This window comes from Erinaceus europaeus, chromosome 17 (assembly GCF_950295315.1).
Source record: "Erinaceus europaeus chromosome 17, mEriEur2.1, whole genome shotgun sequence".
Lineage (NCBI taxonomy): Eukaryota > Metazoa > Chordata > Mammalia > Eulipotyphla > Erinaceidae > Erinaceus > Erinaceus europaeus.
In genome coordinates this window covers 2,085,480-2,104,971 of record NC_080178.1, presented here as the reverse complement: position 1 = coordinate 2,104,971, position 19,492 = coordinate 2,085,480, and the positions used below count along the sequence as shown (strand labels likewise).

Below are 19,492 nucleotides of genomic sequence, written 5' to 3'. Positions count from 1 at the left end.
CAGGCCACGTTCTGTCCTGTGTCTGGGGGCCGGCAGGGCCAAGGAGGACCCTCGTAAGGGCCAAGCCGGGCTCGGCTTCAGGACGACACCTCCCCCCCCCCCCCCCCCGTCTGCACCCAGTCCCCGGCCACAGCCGACAGCAGACACAGGCGAGCGAGCGGTCGTCACGCAGAATTCATTAATTCACTGGGTCTAGAGCCTTCCCACCATTCCAGCACAGGTCGGCCCAGAGCTCACAGGCCTGGCGGTGGCCTCGGAGACAGTCCCGCCACTCGGGGCCACTCGTCCCCAGAGACGGTCACCGTGTGGGGCGGGCCCGGGCCACTTCTGAGGGTGGTGCGGTGCCAGCGGGCAGCAGGGCACTCCCGGCGCCTGCCCCCAGGCCTGCTCTCGGGGCCCCCGGGCCAGGTCCGGCCCGCAGCTGCCACGCTACTCCACCTTCAGCCCCCTGGACTTGAACTCGATGTGCAGGATCTGCGACAGGCAGCGGCCGAACTCCTCCAGGACCCGGTGCTCCGCCAGGCTGGGGGGGCAGCGCTCCCGCTCGGCCTCCTCGCCCTGGGCCAGCAGGCAGGCGCAGGCGGCCTCCACCACCTCCCAGGAGATGCAGGAGGCTCTGGGGGCGACACGGGGCCAGCTGTCAGGAGCCCACCGTGCGGCTCCCTGCCCTGCTTCTGGACATCGTGGCCACGGCGCGGCGCCAGTGTCTGCCCGAGGCTCTGCGGTCCGGTCCCGGGTTCGATCCTCAGCACCGCCGCAGGGCTCTGGTCTCTTTCTCTGTATCTTTCTCTCTCTCTCTCTCTCGTTAGAGAGACAGAGACAGAGAGAGACAGAAAGAGAGAGAGAGACAGAGAGAGAGAGAGACCTTCGCGGTCACAGAGAGGAGCTTCCCCCCCAGGCGTCTCTAAGCAGGGCGGCCTGGCCCTGGCTTCACCCAGTGACAAACTCACACCATGCCGCTGTCGTGACGTCACCGCGTGACACTGACCAGTCCAAGCTGTGGTAAACGTACCACTCCCCCTCGGGGGCTGCTCGGACTGCGAGGTGACCCTGGAAAACTAAGGGGAACCCGTCCAGCTAAGGTGCAAGCCGCCACCACTTCCGTGAGGAACGCCGGCCATATCTGACCGACACTTTCTCAGGGGACGAGGGACTTGTCTTCAGCTCCTGCCCTCAGCGCCCAGGCCCGGCTGCTCGGGCCCTCCTTCCCGCTGCGCCCCAAACCCAGCCCCGGCCCCGGTGGGAGCTGTGCTCTCTTCCCGGAGCTCCCTCGGGCCCCCCACGGCAGGGCTGGCCTCACACCCACCTGTCTTTCCTGAACTTTGGCGGCCCTGCAGACTTGGGCGGCGACACGGACCGGCCGCCTTCGAAGTCCCCGACCCCCACGTAGTTGGTCACGTTCATCAGCGTTTTCCGCTCCGGGCTCGCCGCGCAGTTCCTGCAGCCGGCGCACTTGCAGAGAGACGGGCACACGGTCTTGGCCTGCGGACGGACACAGGGCCCGGCCGGCGCCGTTTGCTCTGCCACGTGGGTGCCGTCCGCAGTGTTCTGCTCTCTCTTAGAACAGAAGTGTGTAAATGTTTTTAACTTAGGGCGGGGTGGGTAGCACAATGGTTCTGCAAAGAGACTCCTGAGGCTCCAAAGTCCCAGATTCAATCCCCCGCATAAGCCAGAGCTGAGCAGTGCTCCGGTCAAAAAAAAAAAAAAAAAAAAAAATATATATATATATATATATATATATATATATATATATAATATACAATAAATGTTTTTAATTTATTGGGTAGAGATAGAAATTGGAAGGAAGGAGGAGACTGAGGGAGAGAGACCTGCAGCGCACCTCTTGACCACTGAAAAAGGTTCCCCGACAGGTGAGGGCTGGGGGCTGCCCCGGGGACTCCAGCTGTGCCCTTTTCACGCAGGCCTGGGCCGTGGCAAGTGGAGCTGTGCCCTGCTCACTCTCTCGCGGTCTGAGCTGTGGCCAGGCTTAGGGAGTGAGGTCGCCAGGTCAGCTCTCACAGCCTGAGCAGCTGTGGATGTGGCTCGCCAGCCCCTCGCTCGCACCCACCCTCCCCATCCCCTGCGCCTGCCCCCAGGGAAACCGCGTCTGGCATGGCTCTGCCTGCAGCTCCGGCCTCGCGGTTCCAACATGGTGGTTGGTGCTCGCATAGGGCATCAGGCTGGTTGAGAGCGAGCAGTGTCCACAGCGCAAGCACAGCCGAGAGGCCAGGCTCCAGTCTGCGGGAGCTGGACCTGGCCTCCCCTTGTGGGTGAGGAAGAGCACGGTGTGCTTCCTGGAGGGGGTGTGAGTCGTCCTGCCTGCTCCTGTCTACACACAGGAGGAAGGGGTTCTGGCCCCAACAGCTCCCGGAGGGGTTCAATACGCCCCACTCCTTCACCCACCAACCGGGGGCTAGAAATCAGAGCGCGTCAAGGCGGCCCGGTCTCTCCAGAAAGCAGACTAGCGGCGCCTCTCAGAATAGGCTGTTGAGATCACTCCCGTCTGCCACGTAGTCTGACCCACATTTCTACACCCCGGACCCAGACGAGTGGGTGTCTGCGTGTTCTTCAGTCAGAACGTCCGGTGCTGTGTGGCAGCTCTGGGCATCTCGCACGGGCAGGGAAGAGCGAGCTTTCTCTGACTGGGGGCCCACAGCGCCCCATCCTGGACCACCAGCCTCTGACAGGAACACAGTCTCTTTTTCATGAGCCTGGGGTTTCTCTAACCGTTCCTGCACAGAGTCCAGGACTTTTCAGCGCTTTACGGATGCACGCTCGGGTTAGAGAGAGCTCGCTGCGTGGGGCATCTGCCTTTCCCTGCACACAGGCCTGGCAGGCCCCACGGGAGTGGCATGGCACAGGGCACAGCAGGGGTGAGGTGGTGTCCCCCCCAATGGATGAAAGCGCCGCCAGGAGTGACAACAGGACGCGTGTGCCCAGCCCCTGCACCAGCGGGAGGCATTTCTACATCTGCCCTTTTGCCTTCTGTTACCTTCATGGCCTTGAACCGCTCGATCTCATGCTGCAAGTTGTCGCAGAAGTCTCCGCTGGCGAAGCAGTCGCAGTACCTGCAGGGCAGAGAGCAGGGTGTCGGAGCTGGCATGGTGGGGCCGGGGGCAACTCTGCACGTAGGAGCCGCCGGCCCGCTGCTGGTGGACTGATGCCAACTCCTTTTTTTAAAAAAAAAATTTTTTAATATTCTTTTTTGTTGCCCTTGTTGTTTTATTGTTGTAGCTATTGTTGTTGTTATTGATGTAGGTGTTCTTGGATAGGACAGGAAGAAATGGAGAGAGGAGGGGAAGAGAAAGACAGACACCTGCAGACCTGCTTCACCGCCTGTGAAGCGACTCCCCTGCAGGTGGGGAGCCGGGGGTGCGAACCGGGATCCTCACGCCGGTCCTTGTGCTTTGCACCACCTGCGCTTAACCCGCTGCGCTACCGCCCGACTCCCTGCAACTCCTTTATTTAACAAAAAAATTGTTATTATCTTTGTTGGATAGAGACAGCCAGAAATGCAGAGGGAAGGGGGTGAGAGAGACAGACAGAGAGACACCTGCAGCCCTGCTTCACCATTCACAAAGCTTTTCCCCCTGCAGGTGGGCAGGTGGGGACCAAAGGCTTGAACCCTGGTCCTTGCACACTGTGCCACCACCCGGCCCAGAAATGTTTCCAGAGAAACAGACTCAGATACTGTTTGTTATGACGGCTACACATTCAGAGTGTGTGTGTGTGTGTGTGTGTGTGTGTGTGTGTGTGTGTGTGTGTGTGTACACATGCACCACCAAGATTATCCCTGGGGCCTGGTGTCTAACAGGGCCAACATTCAATGGGGCTGTTTTTCTTTTTCTTTCTATTTTTACAGAGGTGAGAGACAAAGGAAAATGGAGAGCTAGAGACAAACGAGAGACACCTGCAGCGCCGCTCGGCTTCTTGTGAAGCTTCTGCCCTGCAGATGGGGACTGGGACTTGAACCCAGGTCCTCAGACAGGTAACATGTCTGTTCAGGCATGTGAGCCCCACCCAGCCCCACAGCATGTACATGTCAACAGTAAGACAACCCACGTGCCAGCTTCTCTTCACTAGCTGACTGGTCACACTGTCAGAGCTGTCCGCACGTGGCCATGACAGTGCCGTATTAACACAACATCTAAGCTGGAGAGGTAGCCGGGGGTCTGGCGGCGGCACACCTGGTTGAGCGCACACATTATGGTGAGCAAGGACCCGGGTTCAATTTCCCGGTCCCCATCTGCAGGGGGAAGCTTCCCGAGTGGTGAAGCAGGGCTGCAGGTGTCTCTCTGTCTCCCTCTATCTCCCCTCCCCTCACAATTTCTCTCTGTCTTTATCCAAAGTTAATAAATAAGTAAAAATATTTTAAAAGTCAGCTAGCCAATTCAGCACCCACCTCTAAAGACTGTGGCGACGGGGTGACCCACCTTCTACCTGACTTACTAGGCTGGAAACATTTGAGTCCTGTTGGGCAGACAGCGTCCTGTGGCAGCAAAAAGGCCTCCAGACTGATCGGCCAGCCGGACCGTCTTCTGCCTGCCCCTTAGCACAAACCACAGCGAGCAGAGTTCCGAGCTGAGCTGACCTGGCTGGTCACAAGACCCACAGGGCCCAGTAACTGTTCGCAGCAAAGAAAACTACAAACACAAAGCTCGCAGTGTTGCCGGCACACCGTGCGGCAGGAAGACCGTTTCCAACCCGCTCTGTCGCTGCGAAGCAAAGAAACACGCAGCTAACTCCCAGTGAGCAGTCCCGGCGGGGGCGGGGAGGGGCCCAGGAGCCGGCGGGGGAGGGAGGGAGGGAGGGAGGGAGGGAGGGACAGAGGGCAGTGGAGGGTCTCTGCCCCCACCCCCCATGAGAAACCTCAAGCGGCTCATGACGGTGAGAGCAGATGCTGGAACGGGCTCAGAAGCCCTAGCCAACACACACGGTGGTGCCACCCACTGGCCAGCTGTCCCCGGGTCCCAAGAAAGGCGCGGTCACCCTGTGGGACCCAGGATGCGATGCCGCCCGCCGGTAGCAGAGCTGGAAGTTGAGTGCGAGCGCGCTGTGTTCAGAGCACCGATCACAGCAAGGGCGGCCAGGGAAAGGCCGGGAAACGGTCTGCGAGCCCCTCCCAGCCGGTCACCTCCCCGAAAGGCGGCAGCGCTTCACTGCCCAGGCTCATGCCAAGCCGACGTCGCCGGCTCTGCTCAGCACGCCTCACAGTCAGAGCGCTGACTGCCTTCCGGCTCGGGGCTTCCTTTTCCTTCCATCCTGCCCCCCCCCCCGTGACTCCTGGCACACTGGCACACTTTCCCGCACCACGGTGAAGATGTGCTGGCAGCCCCGCCTGGCCAGGCAGTGAGGGAGTAGAGTCGGTGTGCGGCTGGGCGGTGGCCGCCCGGCCAGCCCACGGCTCGAGTCACAGAACTCGGCGAGCCAGCCGGCTGGGCTAGTTCAGTCAGCCACAGCAGAAACAGCTTACAGAGGCGAGACCCTGTGCCTCAGCCTCAGCCCTGCAGGAGGGGCGGGCAGCGGGCACGGAGACCACTGAGGGTGTGAGTCACTGCCACGCCATCACCGTATGATGGCGGTAGAAGACAAAGCAAGGCAACTCAGTTTAAACCAGAAGGACCCCAAGACAGAGGGTCCGGTGGCCCCAGGCCTGCGCTGCACAGACCCGGCTGAGAGGGAGAGCGGGAGGCGGCCAGGGCCGACCACGCCGAGGCCATGCGGCCAGTGGCACTGCTGGGGCAACCAGGCCCTCTTAGAGGTCGCCAGACTCTGAAGGCAACGCTCACTTTGTAACTTACAGTCACAGCTGTCCCCAGGAGCCTTGCTTTTGCCTCCGGGGTTGTTGCTGGGGCTCGGTGCCGGCACTGCTCCTGGAGGCCATTTTCCCCATTTTATTGGATAGGATGGAGAGAAGTTGAGGGGAGGCGGAGAGAGAGCGAGAGAGACAGAGAGACACCTGCAGACCTGCTTCCCCACTTGTGAATCAGCCTCCTGCAGGTGGGGAGCGGGGGCCCGAACCCGGATCCTTGCGCTCAGTACGGCCCGGCCCCCTCCCTAGGGGCCTGTGAGGCACACCCAGGAACGTGGTGACAACACATTGCTCTGAATCCTTACCCGGCCAGGGTTATCCTCGCTGGTCCCGGGAGAGCTGGCGCCGGGGGGAACGCAGGCCCGTTGACGGCCACAGGCAGGCCTCCGCTGTCGAGCTGCAGGGCAAGGCAGGCTGGGTTAGCGTGTGCTTTCAACTCGGTGACAGACAAAACGCCACTGTCGCTTCTAGGGACTCACTCCACGTCCCCTCCCAGCCTCAGCTGGGCCCTCGTGCCATCGTGACCCTGTAAGGCCCGAGGGCTGACCACCGGTGGGCTGCCCTACGGCACGGACCCAGCGGGCAGGGCGGGGGATGAGTGGCCAGCGGGGCCCAGCTGTCAGCCTGCAGGCCAGAGAAGCTGGAAGGACATTTTCATTTTTTAAATAAAATATTGACTTTGTCCCTTTTGTTGCCCTTGTTCTTTTATTGTTGTAGTTATTATCGTTGGATAGGACAGAGAGAGACGGAGAGGAGGGGAGAGAAAGACAGACACCCGCAGACCTGCTTCACCGCTTGTGAAGCGACTCCCCTGCAGGTGGGGAGCCGGGGGCTCGAACCGGGATCCTTACGCCAACCGCTGCACTTTGCGCCGCCTGCGCTGAACCTGCAGCAATACCGCCGACTCCCCATCATTTTCATTTTTATGAAACAAATTGTGACATCCAGTCTTTCATCCAACAGTGTGTTCAGTTATTATGATCAGAGACCCCGACTTTCTCAAGTCTCATTCGCAACCATTACTTCGTCATCTGCTGAAAAGGATCTCGAGGTCAATTTCAGCAGACTCAGAGCAATGCCCTCATCTCCGCGTGATGCCTGGCCGCCACATTTATCAGTCTCTTTATTCCCCACGAGTGCAGTTCAGCGGCTATTCGTGGGGCGATGGACTGGGCCAGGCCAGCGCCGACCTAATTTTCTCCCCATCAGACCCTGCGGATATGGAAGTGTCGGATCTAATTGGGTTTGGAGATCATTTGGATCATCATGGCTGAAGCGCGCCCTGTCTCTCCTCACAACGTGAAACGGAAAAACTAAGCTCTGGGGCCGCGACCCCCCCGTCTGAACAGCAAGGCGAGCCCGCCAGGAAGCCGCAGTGACGAGCAGAAGTAAAGAGGCCGCTCCAGAGCAGAATGTGGGCGGCAAGCGGAGGGTTCAGTCCCAGCACTGCCTGGAAGCAGACGCGACTCAAGCCACGGTGCACCGTGCAAAGCAGCCGCGTTCCCTCACCTAAGTCAGATCAACCCGAGGCTGGGCGTCATCTAAGGAGCTTGATGGGGGCTGGACTCTGTGACCCCCCCTGCCATGTCTGGCCCCTAGGGGGGGAAGGGGTAGGGGGAGCTCTGAGGTGCTGCTTCCCGGTCACATCCCTAGGGCCCTGCGTTTCCAGGGAGCTCCCGGTGATAGCACCCAGAGCCGGTGGGGCGGGCAGGGGCGCCACGAGGATGGAGGGGTCCTAGGCGGGCAGGCGGGCTGGTAGGAGACTTGACCCAGACCCACGCCGGGCCCAAACGGGGGTGGCGAGAGCCAGCAGGCAGAGGCGCGGGAGGCCGGGACCCCCAGGCCCGCAGCGGACTGTCTCCTCCCCGCCTGGGAAGCTCACCCCACCTGGCTGACATCAGTGGCCGACCGACCGCCCTGCGCTCCCGCAGCAAGTGCTGAGCCGTCTCCACGCACCGCCTCAGCCACTCCTCTGGTGTCCAGACCTGCCCACCGGCTGCTTCACAATGTCACCGCCTGGTCTCCCTGCGAGGTCCCCCCATTCCTAATGGAAAGCCCCTCTCTCCAGCGGTTCAGGCTGACGGACTCTGGGCGTCCCTGCCCTCTGCTCTCTCCCATCTGGCCTCCAAGGCTGGCAGACCCCGAGGACTCAACCCCCCGAGTAGCCAGAAAGTTAGCGCCCCCGGCGGGCTTCCCCGCTTCCACCCTGCGCCCCAGCCCGCCTCCCCGCTCTCCCACTCTGCCTGGGGTGTGCACAGCAGCTGTGAGCCCGTGTTGTGCTGCCCGACACCTGGAGTCTTCGTCCTCGCCCACTCGCACGGTTCCCCCCTTTCCATTTCAAGATTCTGCAAGTGTCGCCTCCCCAAGGAGCCAGCCGGGACCATGCCGTTGAGATCACCACGCCCCGCGGCCCCGCACGGGCAGTGTGCTGTTGTCCGGTTTGCTGAGTGTGTGTCCCACACTAGACTCTGAGGTGTGCAGGGCAGAGTTGGCATCTGGGGTTTTCCTGGGAGAGTCTGCAGATGTGACCTGAGGGCTCCATCAGGGCCCGGCTCGGTGAGGGCCGAGTGGAGGCTCTGTATGTGTGTATGTCCCTGCAGGTGGGGAGCCGGGGGCTCGAACCGGGATTCTCGCGCCGGTCCTTGTGCTTCGCACCACGTGCACTTAACCCGCTGCGCTACCGCCCATCCCCACGAATATAATTTAAACACAGATTTAGGGAAAAGAGCACGTCTTTTTTTTTTTTTTTTTTTTTCTTTCCAGAGCCCTCCTCAGTTTGTCGTGCTGCTGGGAATTGAACCCAGGACTCCGGAACCTCAGGCAGGAGAGTCTCTTTGCAGAACCATGATGCTGTCTCCCCGCCCCATTGTTCCTGTAATCATACTGACGTATGATGCATGCTACGGTGTACCACAGAAACACCTGGGGAGTCCGGTGATAGCGCATCAGGTTAAGCGCAGGTGGCGCAAATCAAAAGGACCGGTGTAAGGATCCCGGTTCGAGCCCCCCGGCTCCTCACCTGCAGGGGAGTCGCTTCCCAGGCGGTGAAGCAGGTCTGCAGGTGTCTGTCTTTCTCTCCCCCTCTCTGTCTTCCCCTCCTCTCTCCATGTCTCTCTGTCCTGTCCAACAACAGCTATGACAACAATAACAGTAACAACTACAACAAGAGCAACAAAAATGGGGAAAATGGCCTCCAGGAGCAGTGGATTCGCAGTGCAGGCACCGAGCCCCAGCGATAACCGTGGAGGCAAAAAATAAAAAATAGAAGTAAAAAGCACACACGACCACATGCAAGGACTTGATTCTCCACCTGCAGGAGTGACGCCCCATGAGTCACCGGTGAAGCAGGTCTGCAGGTGTCTCTCTCTCCCTTTCTCTCTCAATTTCTCTCCTAGCAAATCAAGGGGAAAAGTGACCGCCAGCAGCGGTGGACTTGTAGTGCAGGCGCTACCAGCGATGACCCTGCTGGCCAAATAGATAAATACATAATAAATAAATAGCATCTTCTTTTTAAAAAACAGTAACTTTTTAAAATATTTATTCATGGGGGTCGGGCGGTGGCGCAGTGGGTTAAGCGCAGGTGGCGCAAAGCGCAGGGACCGGCGTAAGGATCCCGGTTTGAGCCCCCGGCTCCCCACCTGCAGGGGAGTCGCTTCACAGGCGGTGAAGCAGGTCTGCGGGTGTCTGTCTTTCTCTCCCCTTCTGTCTTCCCCTCCTCTCTCCATTTCTCTCTGTCCTATCCAACAACGAATTGCGTCAACAAGGGCAATAATAATAACCACAATGAAGCTACAACAGGGCAACAAAAGGGGGAAAAATGGCCTCCAGGAGCGGTGGATTCATGGTGCAGGCACCGAGCCCAGCAATAACCCTGGAGGAGGAAAAAAAAAAAATTTATTCATTCCCTTTTATTGCTCTTGTTGTTTTACTATTGCAGTTATGTTGTCGTTGTTGTTGGATAGGACAGAGAGAAATGGAGATAGGAGGGGAAGACAGAAGAGGAGAGAAAGACAGACACCTGCAGACCTGCTTCACCGCCTGGGAAGCGACTCCCCTGCAGGTGGGGAGCCGGGGGCTCGAACCGGGATCCTCAGGCTGGTTCTTGTGCTTCACCTGCTGTGCTACTGCCCGACTCCCGAATATCACCTTCTGTCTGTGGCCCTAAAGGCACTGGAGCCTTGTCGTATGCCAGAGGACAGCGCTTAGATGAGGCCCCCCTGCCAGCGCCCCAGCCCCTCCTGTACCGTGGAGAAGATGTCTTGAAGAAAAAGGCTAGCAGGGAGGGACTGGAGCCTTTCTTCCCCTGCACTCCAAATGATCTTTGGTCAAGGGCTCGGCCAAATTCATACGGGTCTAATATTGGTTTAGGCTTATTGGCAGAGGCAGTGATTCATCTAGTAATGAGCTCTTCCGGCTAACTCCAGACCGACAGTAACACAGTTACGTGTCTCATGAGCCAGTAGAGGCGTCATAAGCACAGTCCCAGTACCGTGCCATTTCATAAGGCATTTCAAAATAATCAAATCCATACAGGTCATTCATCACTGCGCCGGTTCAAAGAAGCTTTTGAGTGAACAAAGACTAACCGGCGTGTGGCGGCGATTTCAGAATTCGTGCTGCTCAGGCCGTCAACAGTTCTCACTGGCTACGCAACAAAGCTTGCGGGAAAACGCACCACGACTGGGGGCCGGGCTGGGGCACACTGCGGTAAGTGCACATAGTACGAAGCACAAAGACCCGTGCAAGAACCTGGGTTCGAGCCTCCGCTCCCCACCTACAGGGGGGAGGCTTCATAAGCAGTGAAGCAGGTCTGCAGGTATCTATCTGTCTTTCTCTCTCTCTCTCCCTCTCTTTTTACCAGAGCACTGCACTGCTCAGCCCCGGCTTATGGTGGTGTGGGGGCTTGAACCTGGGACTTTGGAGCCTCAGGCACGAGAGGCCGTTTGCATGACCATTGTTCTATTCACCCTCTGCCCCTGTCTCCCCCCACTCCGTCTCCCTCTCCTCTATCAATTTTTCTCTGTCCTTCCAATAAAAAGGAAAAATAGCCTCCAGTATCAGTGGATGCGTAGTTCAGGCACCCAGCTCCAGACACAACCTGGAGGCAAACAAAAAGAGAGAAAGGGAAAATGTGCCACAACTAAGTGGGGCTCCCCCATCCATCCACTCGGGGCAGGGTGGGGGTGAAGCCTTGGCCTGAGGCGTCACCTGTGGGGTGTTCTCAAAGAGCTCTGAAGCTCAAAGTCAAGGACCTCGCTCTAAAGTGGGACTTGGTCACCACACCGTACACAAATACATCACAGAGATGTATTTCGACCTGCTCCTGGCTCACTGACGTGGGTCAGGAAGTTTGCAAATGGCCCAGCTAGCAGAGCAGTCTAGCTGCCTATTTCGCTTTTACCCTGGATCCAAAGCCGAACAGACTCACTTACCAACTTGCCTCTGTGTATGACTTTTGTTTTCTATTTTACAAGTGTACTTTGTACCTGACTGTAGATAATAATCTTGGTCTTGATACTGGGGAACCCAGTGAGGTGCGGATATTTCTCCTGTGCCACAATGTCTACACACAGTATCTGAGTCCCCCTGTCCCCCGACATTCTCCTAAAATGAAAAATAATGATTAGAAAATCCCTTTAATCCAGAACTTAGAGTTTAATGAAAAATGGCAAAGTCTGGGGCCAATGGTGGCGCACTTGGTTGAGCGCACATGTTACAATGCACAAGGACCTGGGTTCGAGCCCCCGGTCCCCACCTGCAGGGGGAAAGTTTTACAAGTGGTGAAGCAGGGTTGCAGGTGTCTCTCTGTCTCTCTCCCTCACGATTTCCTCCTTCCCCCTCAATTTCTGGCTGTCTCTATCCAATCAATAAAGATCTTTAAAAAAAATTAAATGGGAGTCAGGCGGTGGTGCAGCGGGTTAAGCGCAGGTGGCGCAAAGCACAAGGACCAGCGTAAGGATCCCGGTTCGAACCCCCGGCTCCCCACCTGCAGGGGAGTCGCTTCCCAGGCGGTGAAGCAGGTCTGCAGGTGTCTGTCTTTCTCTCCTGTCTTCCCCTCTCTGTCTTCCCCTCCTCTCTCCATGTCTCTCTGTCCTACCCAACGACGACAACAATAATAACTACAACAACAAAACAACAAGAGCAATGAAAGGAAATGAATAAATAAAAATTAAATTAAAAATGGCAAACTCTAGATCTGTTCTCAATAGTTTGACTCTACAACTACGTCCTCTCTGGAGGAATGATAAGTCCCCAAGAAAGCCTAACAAAATCTCAGAGAAACCTTTTTTAAAAAAAATAAATAATTCCCTTTTTTGCCCTTGTTATAGTAAAAAAATAATTGATTCCATTTTTTGCCTTTGTTATAGTTATCGTTGTTGTTATTGATGTTGTTATTGGAGAGGAAGAGAGACACCTGCAGACCTGCTTCACCACTTGTGAAGCGACTCCCAGGCAGGTGGTGGGGGGGGGACCCTTATTCTTACATGGCCAAATTTCCAAACCGTGAGTGAATGCAGAGCCCGCCTCTGCCATCTGCTAGGGATGGCACTGCCCCTCAGCTGTCTCTGACATGCCAAACATGCGCTCCACTTGAGAGCGCCCGCTGCAGCTGAGGGTGGTGGGCTGCTTCCACTCTGAGTGCTGCCCATTGGACTTTCTACTCAGAGTTCAGATCCCAGCTCAGCCTCCCGGGCATATGCACCGGTGAGGCTGCCCCTGCCCCCCTGGCCCAGTGCTCGTGTGCTGTCATCTCCGGGGGCAGGGAGAGGACAGAGACGGGGCCGTGAGGATCAGGACTTGGGAAGAAGTGAGTGTGCAGGCTCTCAGAGAGCTCGACTCTACCGTGTCGGAACCTTCACCCAGTGGTGAGAGCACAGGTACCCAGCGCTGCTGCGTTTTTGCCCGGGGCCGTCTCCGGCTTCCTAGACAGGCGCAAAGGACCCATGCTATCAGAGCAACAGTGCGCGGGGCCCAAGTACGGACGCACCAGCACTTCGGGTCACACCACATAACAGACAAGCGTGCCAGTCGGCATCCTCTCTGTGTGTCTGGAAGATGACACGCTCTGGGGAGCGCTCGGGTCTTTGCTGCACAGCCCTGGGCTCTACCCTCCCCTCCCACAACGTGCCAACATCACTCCGAGACATCAGGCGTCCGAAAAGCTGTCCTGCCAGCTGTCCGGCGCCCTGTAAAAGCCCTGCCCTCTGAATCCAGGTAGCCAGGGAGAGGGAGCGCACACCGGACGGACGGACGGACGGACGGAGGCCGCTAGCTAAGCCCAAGTCAGCAAGCGCTCACCTCGCACCACTTCTGGCCTCAAGTGGATCCCTGGGGTGCGGGTGCGGGAGTCGCCCTCCTCGCCCCTCCTCACCGCCGGTCCTCTCCAGACTCAGAGCTGGGGTCCTGGCTGTGTGTCCCTCCCCAGGAGGCAGGGAAAGCAGAGCAGCGAGGGTGTGATTTGAGCTCGGGCTCTCCTGTGTCTGAATGGTGTCCTGGCCTCTCTCTCTCATATTTTTTTTCTCGCCTCCAGGGTTGTCGCAGGGGCTCGGGGCCTGTCCTCCGAATCCGCTGCTCCTGGAGGCCGGCCATCTTGTTGTTGGTGGATGGGCAGAGAGAAGTTGGGAGAGGAGGGGAATGACGGAGGAGAGAAAGATCGACACCTGCCGACCTGCCTCACTATTTGCAAGGCGGCCCCCCTCAGGTGGGGAGCCTGGGGGGCTCAAACCGGGACCCCTGCGCACCGCGGGAGCCCTCGCTATGCGCTTAACCCGGTGCACTGCCGCCCGGCCCTCTCTCACAACTAACGTTTCCCACCAGGGTGAGCTATCACAGGGGCTTGGTACCGGCGCATCTCCACCACTACCGGAGGGCTTTGTGTTATTTCAATTTTCCTTCCTGATAGATACAGGGTGAGAGAGAGAGACAGAGAGAGAAGGAGAGAAGCGCAGCGCCAAACCACTGCTTCTGAAGCTTCTCCCCGCAGTGCTCCCACGTGGTGGCCTGGAACTCGAACCCAGGTCCTTTCGCACGGTAGTCTGTGAGCCACCTGCCAGCCTCTCCCCCAGAGTGGACAGCAGAGCGCGATTACAGGCGTCCGAAGTAGCCCACTCCCCGCCGTGGCCCAGCCTCCAGCCAGCCCCGTGTGCGCCAGGGTCACCACTCAGGGGACGCGAGGCAGCTTGGCAGGGAGGCCGCCCTGCAGGCCACGCTCCACCAACCCACCCGGGCCACCGGCCGCCCTGTCTGGCGTGACTTGCGGCTACTGTCCTCCCCCCATTCAGCAGGGTGCTGACCTTTGGTTTGCTGGGATCAGGTCAAAACGGGGAGCTTAGTTTGGAAAGGAACGTTAGGAAGGCTTGAACTGGACAAAGTTTAAAAAGTAAGAGGGCGAAAAAAAAAACTCTAGTACAGTCATGGGCCCTTCAGGAAAGACCTAAAATAGGCCCACTAGGCTGTTTCCAAAACGGAGACCCCCACTCTTCATCTGCGCTACCCCAGCCTTCAGGTTCATGACTGATCGATCAACAGTTTGTTCGGCTTTGTATGTTAACCCTCTTCTCAGCCACCAGGTCCCAGATGCCAGCAGGATGCGACCAGACTTCCCTGGACAGACGACCCACCCATGTGTCCTGGAGCCCCGCTTCCCCGGGGCCCCGCCTCACCAGGGAGAGAGAGACAGGCTGGGAGTGTGGATCCACCTGTCAACGCCCATGTTCAGCGGGGAAGCAATGACAGAAGCCAGACCTTCCACCTTCTGCATCTCACAATGACCCCGGGTCCGTGCTCCCAGCGGGATAGAGCACAGGAAAGCTGTCAGGGGAGGGGATGGGATACGGAGCTCTGGTGGTGGGAACTGTGTGGAGTTGTCCCCCTCTCAGCCTATGGTTTTGTCAGTGTTTCCTTTTTTTTAAATAAAAAATTTTAAAAAAGAACAAAGTTCCCGTTGGCCTTTAAAAAAAGTCAGAAGGCTGTTTCCCTTTCAATACACGAGACAATCAGCGACGAGAAGCAGTGACTGAAATAACCATTGTTGCTAAGGGAGGTCACGTAGCGTAATGTCGGGCACACTTACCATGGGGTTCGAGTCTTTCTTATAAGAGCAACCGGAAGCGTCCTCTACTTCCTGTGACGGTGGGTACTTGCAACAAGATTCCTGGGCAAGAGAGTTCTGGAAAGTGGCTTCCTCTGCACTGACACTTGTACCACCTGCTTCTTTTAGTTCCACCTGGAAAATCCGGTATTTCAGAAACCACACTGTGAACACTGGGCCTGGCAGCCGCGCGCACAGCACAGCTCGTGCACCACAGAGGCGACGCTCCTGGTGGAAGAGGTGCTCTAGGGTGGGGAGACAGCACAGTGGTTCTGCAGAGAGACTCTCCCGCCTGGGGCTCCGCCATAATAACGTGGGCGCTAACTAGGTGGGCTACTGAGAAGAGTCCGCTCGCCACTGGCCTTCTCTTCCTACAGTCCTTGTGCGGGCGACAAGCCACCCGACAGCCTCTCTGGGGACCGACTCGCTCAGCCAGGGGACACTTGTGCAGCCCCTCGGATGGAGCCCCACCCAGCCCCTTCCTCTGCCTCATCCCAGAGGGGCGGGCGGCGGGCGGGGGAGTCCTCACCCTGCGGCCTATCTAGAGGGCGGGCGGGAGGCAGCTCAGGGCGCTGGAGCACAGGACGTGAGGGACTCGGGCCAGTTCCCTGCGCCGCATATGCCACAGCTGAGCGGTGGTCCTGCCCCCTCTCTCCCCCTTCCCTTCTCTCCCCTCCCCCCTCTTTTTTTTTTTAAAGATTCATTTATTCATGAGAAACATAGGAGGCGAGAGAAAGAGCCAGACATCCCTCTGGTCCATGTGCTGCCGGGGATTGAACTCAGGACCTCCTGCTTCAGAGTCCGATGCGTTATGCACTGCGCCACCTCGCGGACCGCCCCCTCCCTCGCTCTCTCCCCCTCTTCTCCCCCCATCCCTCTCCTCTCTCCCTCCTCTCCCTCTCTTTCTCTTCCTCTTCCTCTCTCTCGCCTCCAGGGTTATCGCTGGGGCTCAGAGCCAGCACTGCGAATCCACTGCTCCTGGAGGCTATTTTTTTAAAAAACGTTTTGCTGCCCTTGTGGTGGTGGTGGTATTATTGTTGTAGTTGTTATTGTTGTTGTCGTTGTTGGCTAGGACAGAGAGACATGGAGAGAGGAGGGGAAGACAGAGAGGGGGAGAGAAAGACAGACACCCGCAGACCTGCTTCACCGCCTGTGAAGCGACTCCCCTGCAGGTGGGGGGCCGGGGGCTCCAACCGGGATCCTGACGCCGGTCCCTGCGCTTCGCGCCACCTGCGCTGAACCCGCTGCTGCGCCGCCGCCCGGCGCCTCCTCTCTCTCCTCCAGAAGGCAGAGCCACGCAAGCAGGCCCGGGGCCCCCACCCGCGGCCCGCCTGGACCCGCCCCCGGTCCCCGGCCCCCGGTCCCCGCCCCCGGTCCCCGCCTTACTGGGATGACGCGGAGCCCCGCGTGGGCGGTGTCACGCGCCCAGGCGCCCAGGGGCAGCACGGCGGGTCCCGCGGGGCCGGACACGGACACGGGCACCGACACGGGCACGGGGACCGGGCCGGCGGGGCCGCGGTGCAGGCCGGGCCCGAGCAGCGACGACAGGAAGTGCACGCTGTAGGCGGGCGCGGCGTCCAGCTCCCCCAGCGCGGCGGCGGCGGCGGCGGCGGGGGCGCGGCGGGGCTCGGGCTCCCCCAGGTAGGCGTCCCGCAGCACCTGCAGCGCGTCGTCCGCCTTGAACGCGCCGTCGGAGAACAGCTCGGGGCCCAGCTCCGCCTCGGCCGCCAGCGCGCCCAGCAGGGGCGCCTCCTCCATGCTGCCCGCACCTGCAACCGAGCGGTGAGGGCAGCGAGGGGCAGACCTGCGGGGACCCCAACCTCAACTGCAGCCCCAACCCGGAAGGGGACCCCAACCTCAACTGGACCCCAACCCGGCAGGGGGACCCCAACATCAACTAGACCCAAACCTGGCAGGGGACCCTAACCTCAACTGGAGCCCCAACCAGCAGGGGACCCCAACCTCAACTGGAGCCCAACCCGGAAGGGGACCCCAAACTCAACTGGAGCCCAACCCGGAAGGAGACCCCAACCTCAACTGGACCCCAACCTGGAAGGGGACCCCAACCTCAACTGGACCCCAACCTGGAAGGGGACCCCAACCTCAACTGGACCCCAACCCGGAAGGGACCCCAACCTCAACTGGACCCCAACCTGGAAGGGGACCCCAACCTCAACTGGACCCCAACCCGGAAGGGACCCCAACCTCAACTGGACCCCAACCTGGAAGGGGACCCCAACCTCAACTGGACCCCAACCCGGCAGGGGACCCCAACCTCAACTGGACCCCAACCCGGCAGGGGACCCCAACCTCAACTGGACCCCAACCCGGCAGGGGGACCCCAACCTCAACTGGACCCCAACCCGGAAGGGACCCCAACCTCAACTGGACCCCAACCCGGCAGGGGACCCCAACCTCAACTGGACCCCAACCCGGCAGGGGGACCCCAACCTCAACTGGACCCCAACCTGGAAGGGGACCCCAGACTCAACTGGACCTAAACCCGGAAGGGACCCCAACCTCAACTGGACCCCAACCCGGAAGGGGACCCCAGACTCAACTGGACCTAAACCCGGAAGGAGACCCCAACCTCAACTGGACCCCAACCCGGCAGGGGGACCCCAACCTCAACTGGACCCCAACCCGGAAGGGACCCCAACTTCAATGGGGTCCTGCCCAGGAGGGAGACCCCAGCCCCAAACGAACCCTGAAGCCCAAGCGGGGGAATAGGGGCAGGGGTGAGAGCTGCCCCACCTCCCAGCCCACTAGCCGGGACCCCAGACCACCAGACTGCGGCCCCAAGTCCAAGACTCATGGGGTCTGCCTTCCCGCCAGGCAGGGTTCCCCAGAGTCTCCTCAGTCGCCCTAGTCTCCTCTAGTCTCCCCAGGGTCTCCTCAGAGTCTCCTCAGTCTCCACAGTCTCCCGAGTCTCCTCAGAGTCTCTTCAGTCTCCAGTCTTCTCAGAGTCTCTTCAGTGTCTCCTCAATCTCCCGAATCTCCCCAGAGTCTCCTCAGTCTCCCGAGTCTCCTCAGAGTCTCTTCAGTCTCCAGTCTTCTCAGAGTCTCTTCAGTGTCTCCTCAATCTCCCGAATCTCCCCAGAGTCTCCACAGTCTCCCGAGTCTCCTCAGAGTCTCTTCAGTCTCCAGTCTTCTCAGAGTCTCTTCAGTGTCTCCTCAATCTCCCGAGTCTCCCCAGAGTCTCCTCAGTCTCCACAGTCTCCTCAGTCTCCACAGTCTCCCGAGTCTCCTCAGAGTCTCTTCAGTCTCCAGTCTTCTCAGAGTCTCTTCAGTGTCTCCTCAATCTCCCGAGTCTCCCCAGAGTCTCCTCAGTCTCCTCAGAGTCTCCCCAGTCTCCCAAACTCCCCAATGACCTCAGTCTCCCTAGAGCCGCCTCAATTTCGAGTCTCCCCAAATTCTTCTCAGTCTGCCCAGAGTATCCCCAGTCTCCCCAAAGTCTCCTCAGAGAGTCTCTCCAGGACCCACCAGTGGGGGCCGATGGCGGTTGACAGTTGAAAGAGGGCGGGGTCTGAAGGGCGTGATCAAGACGGGGCGTGGCCTGGGTCCGTGGGCGGGGCCGGTGATGCGCTATGGTGGGCGTGGCCTGTCTTAGTGGGCGTGGCTGGTGCTAGTCAGTGGGGCTTGATGCTGTAGCGGACATAGCCTGGGCCTACTGGGCGTGGCCAACGTGAGAGGGCGGGGCCTGACCTGTAAAATAGCCTGGGCCTACTGGGCGTGGCCAACGTGCGGGGGCGGGGCCTGACCTGTAAGAGCCTGGGCCTACTGGGCGTGGCCAACGTGAGAGGGCGGGGCCTTATCTGTAGCAGACAGCCTGGGTTTACTGGGCGTGGCCAACGTGCGGGGCCTGATCTGTAGACATAATCTGGGTTTACTGGGCGTGGCCAACGTGCGGGGGCGGGGCCTGATCTGTAGACATAATCTGGGTTTACTGGGCGTGGCCAACGCGCGGGGGCGGGGCCTGATCTGTAGACATAATCTGGGTTTACTGGGCGTGGCCAACGCGCGGGGGCGGGGCCTGACCTGCCGCGGACATAGCCTGGGCTTACTGGGCGTGGCCTGGTGACTAGCAGGCATAACCTGTGCTTACTGGGCGTGGCTATGGCGCCATGGGCGGGGCCTGGGGTCATGCCAAGAGCTTGAGGTCTGAGGCTGGACAGGCCAGGGACTCCGGGGACAAGCCGCTGCAGCCTCAGCGGGGAAATGGAGGGCATTTTCGGTGGTGTCCACTTGAAGCAGAAGGTGGAGGGAGTGAGGGCAGGGGCTGCAGAAAGCTGGCCCGGGCTCTGGCTCGGTCAAGGCTGAGAAATCACCAGCAGCTGGGCAGGCGCTCCAAGTCTCTACCCACACGTCCGTCTTTTAAACAAATGCTTATTATTATTATTATTTATTATTGGGTAGAAACAAAGACATTGAGAGGGGTGGGGGAGACAGAGAGCCGCCTACAGTCCTGCTGTCCTCCCACAGGTGGGGGCCGAGGGCTTGAACCTAGGTCCCGCAGCACGGTAACTCATACACTCTAGCCACCAAGTGTGCCACCGCCCAGCCCCGAGTCAAGTCTTTTCTTCTGTTTT

At 59.3% G+C, this 19,492-nt stretch overlaps 1 protein-coding gene across 2 annotated transcripts; it reads right to left on the bottom strand.

The window, feature by feature from the left end:
- Positions 1-159: 159 nt before the first annotated feature.
- Positions 160-17,339, bottom strand: TESMIN (testis expressed metallothionein like protein). Of its 2 annotated transcripts, none has more exons than XM_060177295.1 (7): positions 16,918-17,339; positions 16,290-16,672; positions 14,886-15,038; positions 6,118-6,209; positions 2,993-3,068; positions 1,307-1,482; positions 160-616 (listed from the first exon to the last, which is right to left on the bottom strand). In XM_060177295.1, the coding sequence occupies exons 2-7, from the start codon at positions 16,659-16,661 to the stop codon at positions 430-432; spliced, it is 1,056 nt and encodes a 351-aa protein (XP_060033278.1). In that variant the 5' UTR covers positions 16,662-16,672; positions 16,918-17,339; the 3' UTR covers positions 160-429. The 2 variants fall into 2 exon arrangements, with proteins under 2 accessions (XP_060033278.1, XP_060033279.1); XM_060177296.1 differs by having other exon boundaries at positions 16,988-17,339.
- Positions 17,340-19,492: the final 2,153 nt, after the last annotated feature.

Excerpts from the sequence above, each read along its gene's own strand:
- TESMIN (XM_060177295.1), bottom strand. The coding sequence starts at position 16,661 with ATGGAGGAGGCGCCCCTGCTGGGCGCGCTGGCGGCCGAGGCGGAGCTG. Across the intron at positions 15,039-16,289 it reads CGGGGCTCCGCGTCATCCCA|GTGGAACTAAAAGAAGCAGG; the intron begins GTAAGGCGGGGA and ends CGGATTTTCCAG. Across the intron at positions 617-1,306 it reads CCAAAGTTCAGGAAAGACAG|AGCCTCCTGCATCTCCTGGG; the intron begins GTGGGTGTGAGG and ends TGTCGCCCCCAG.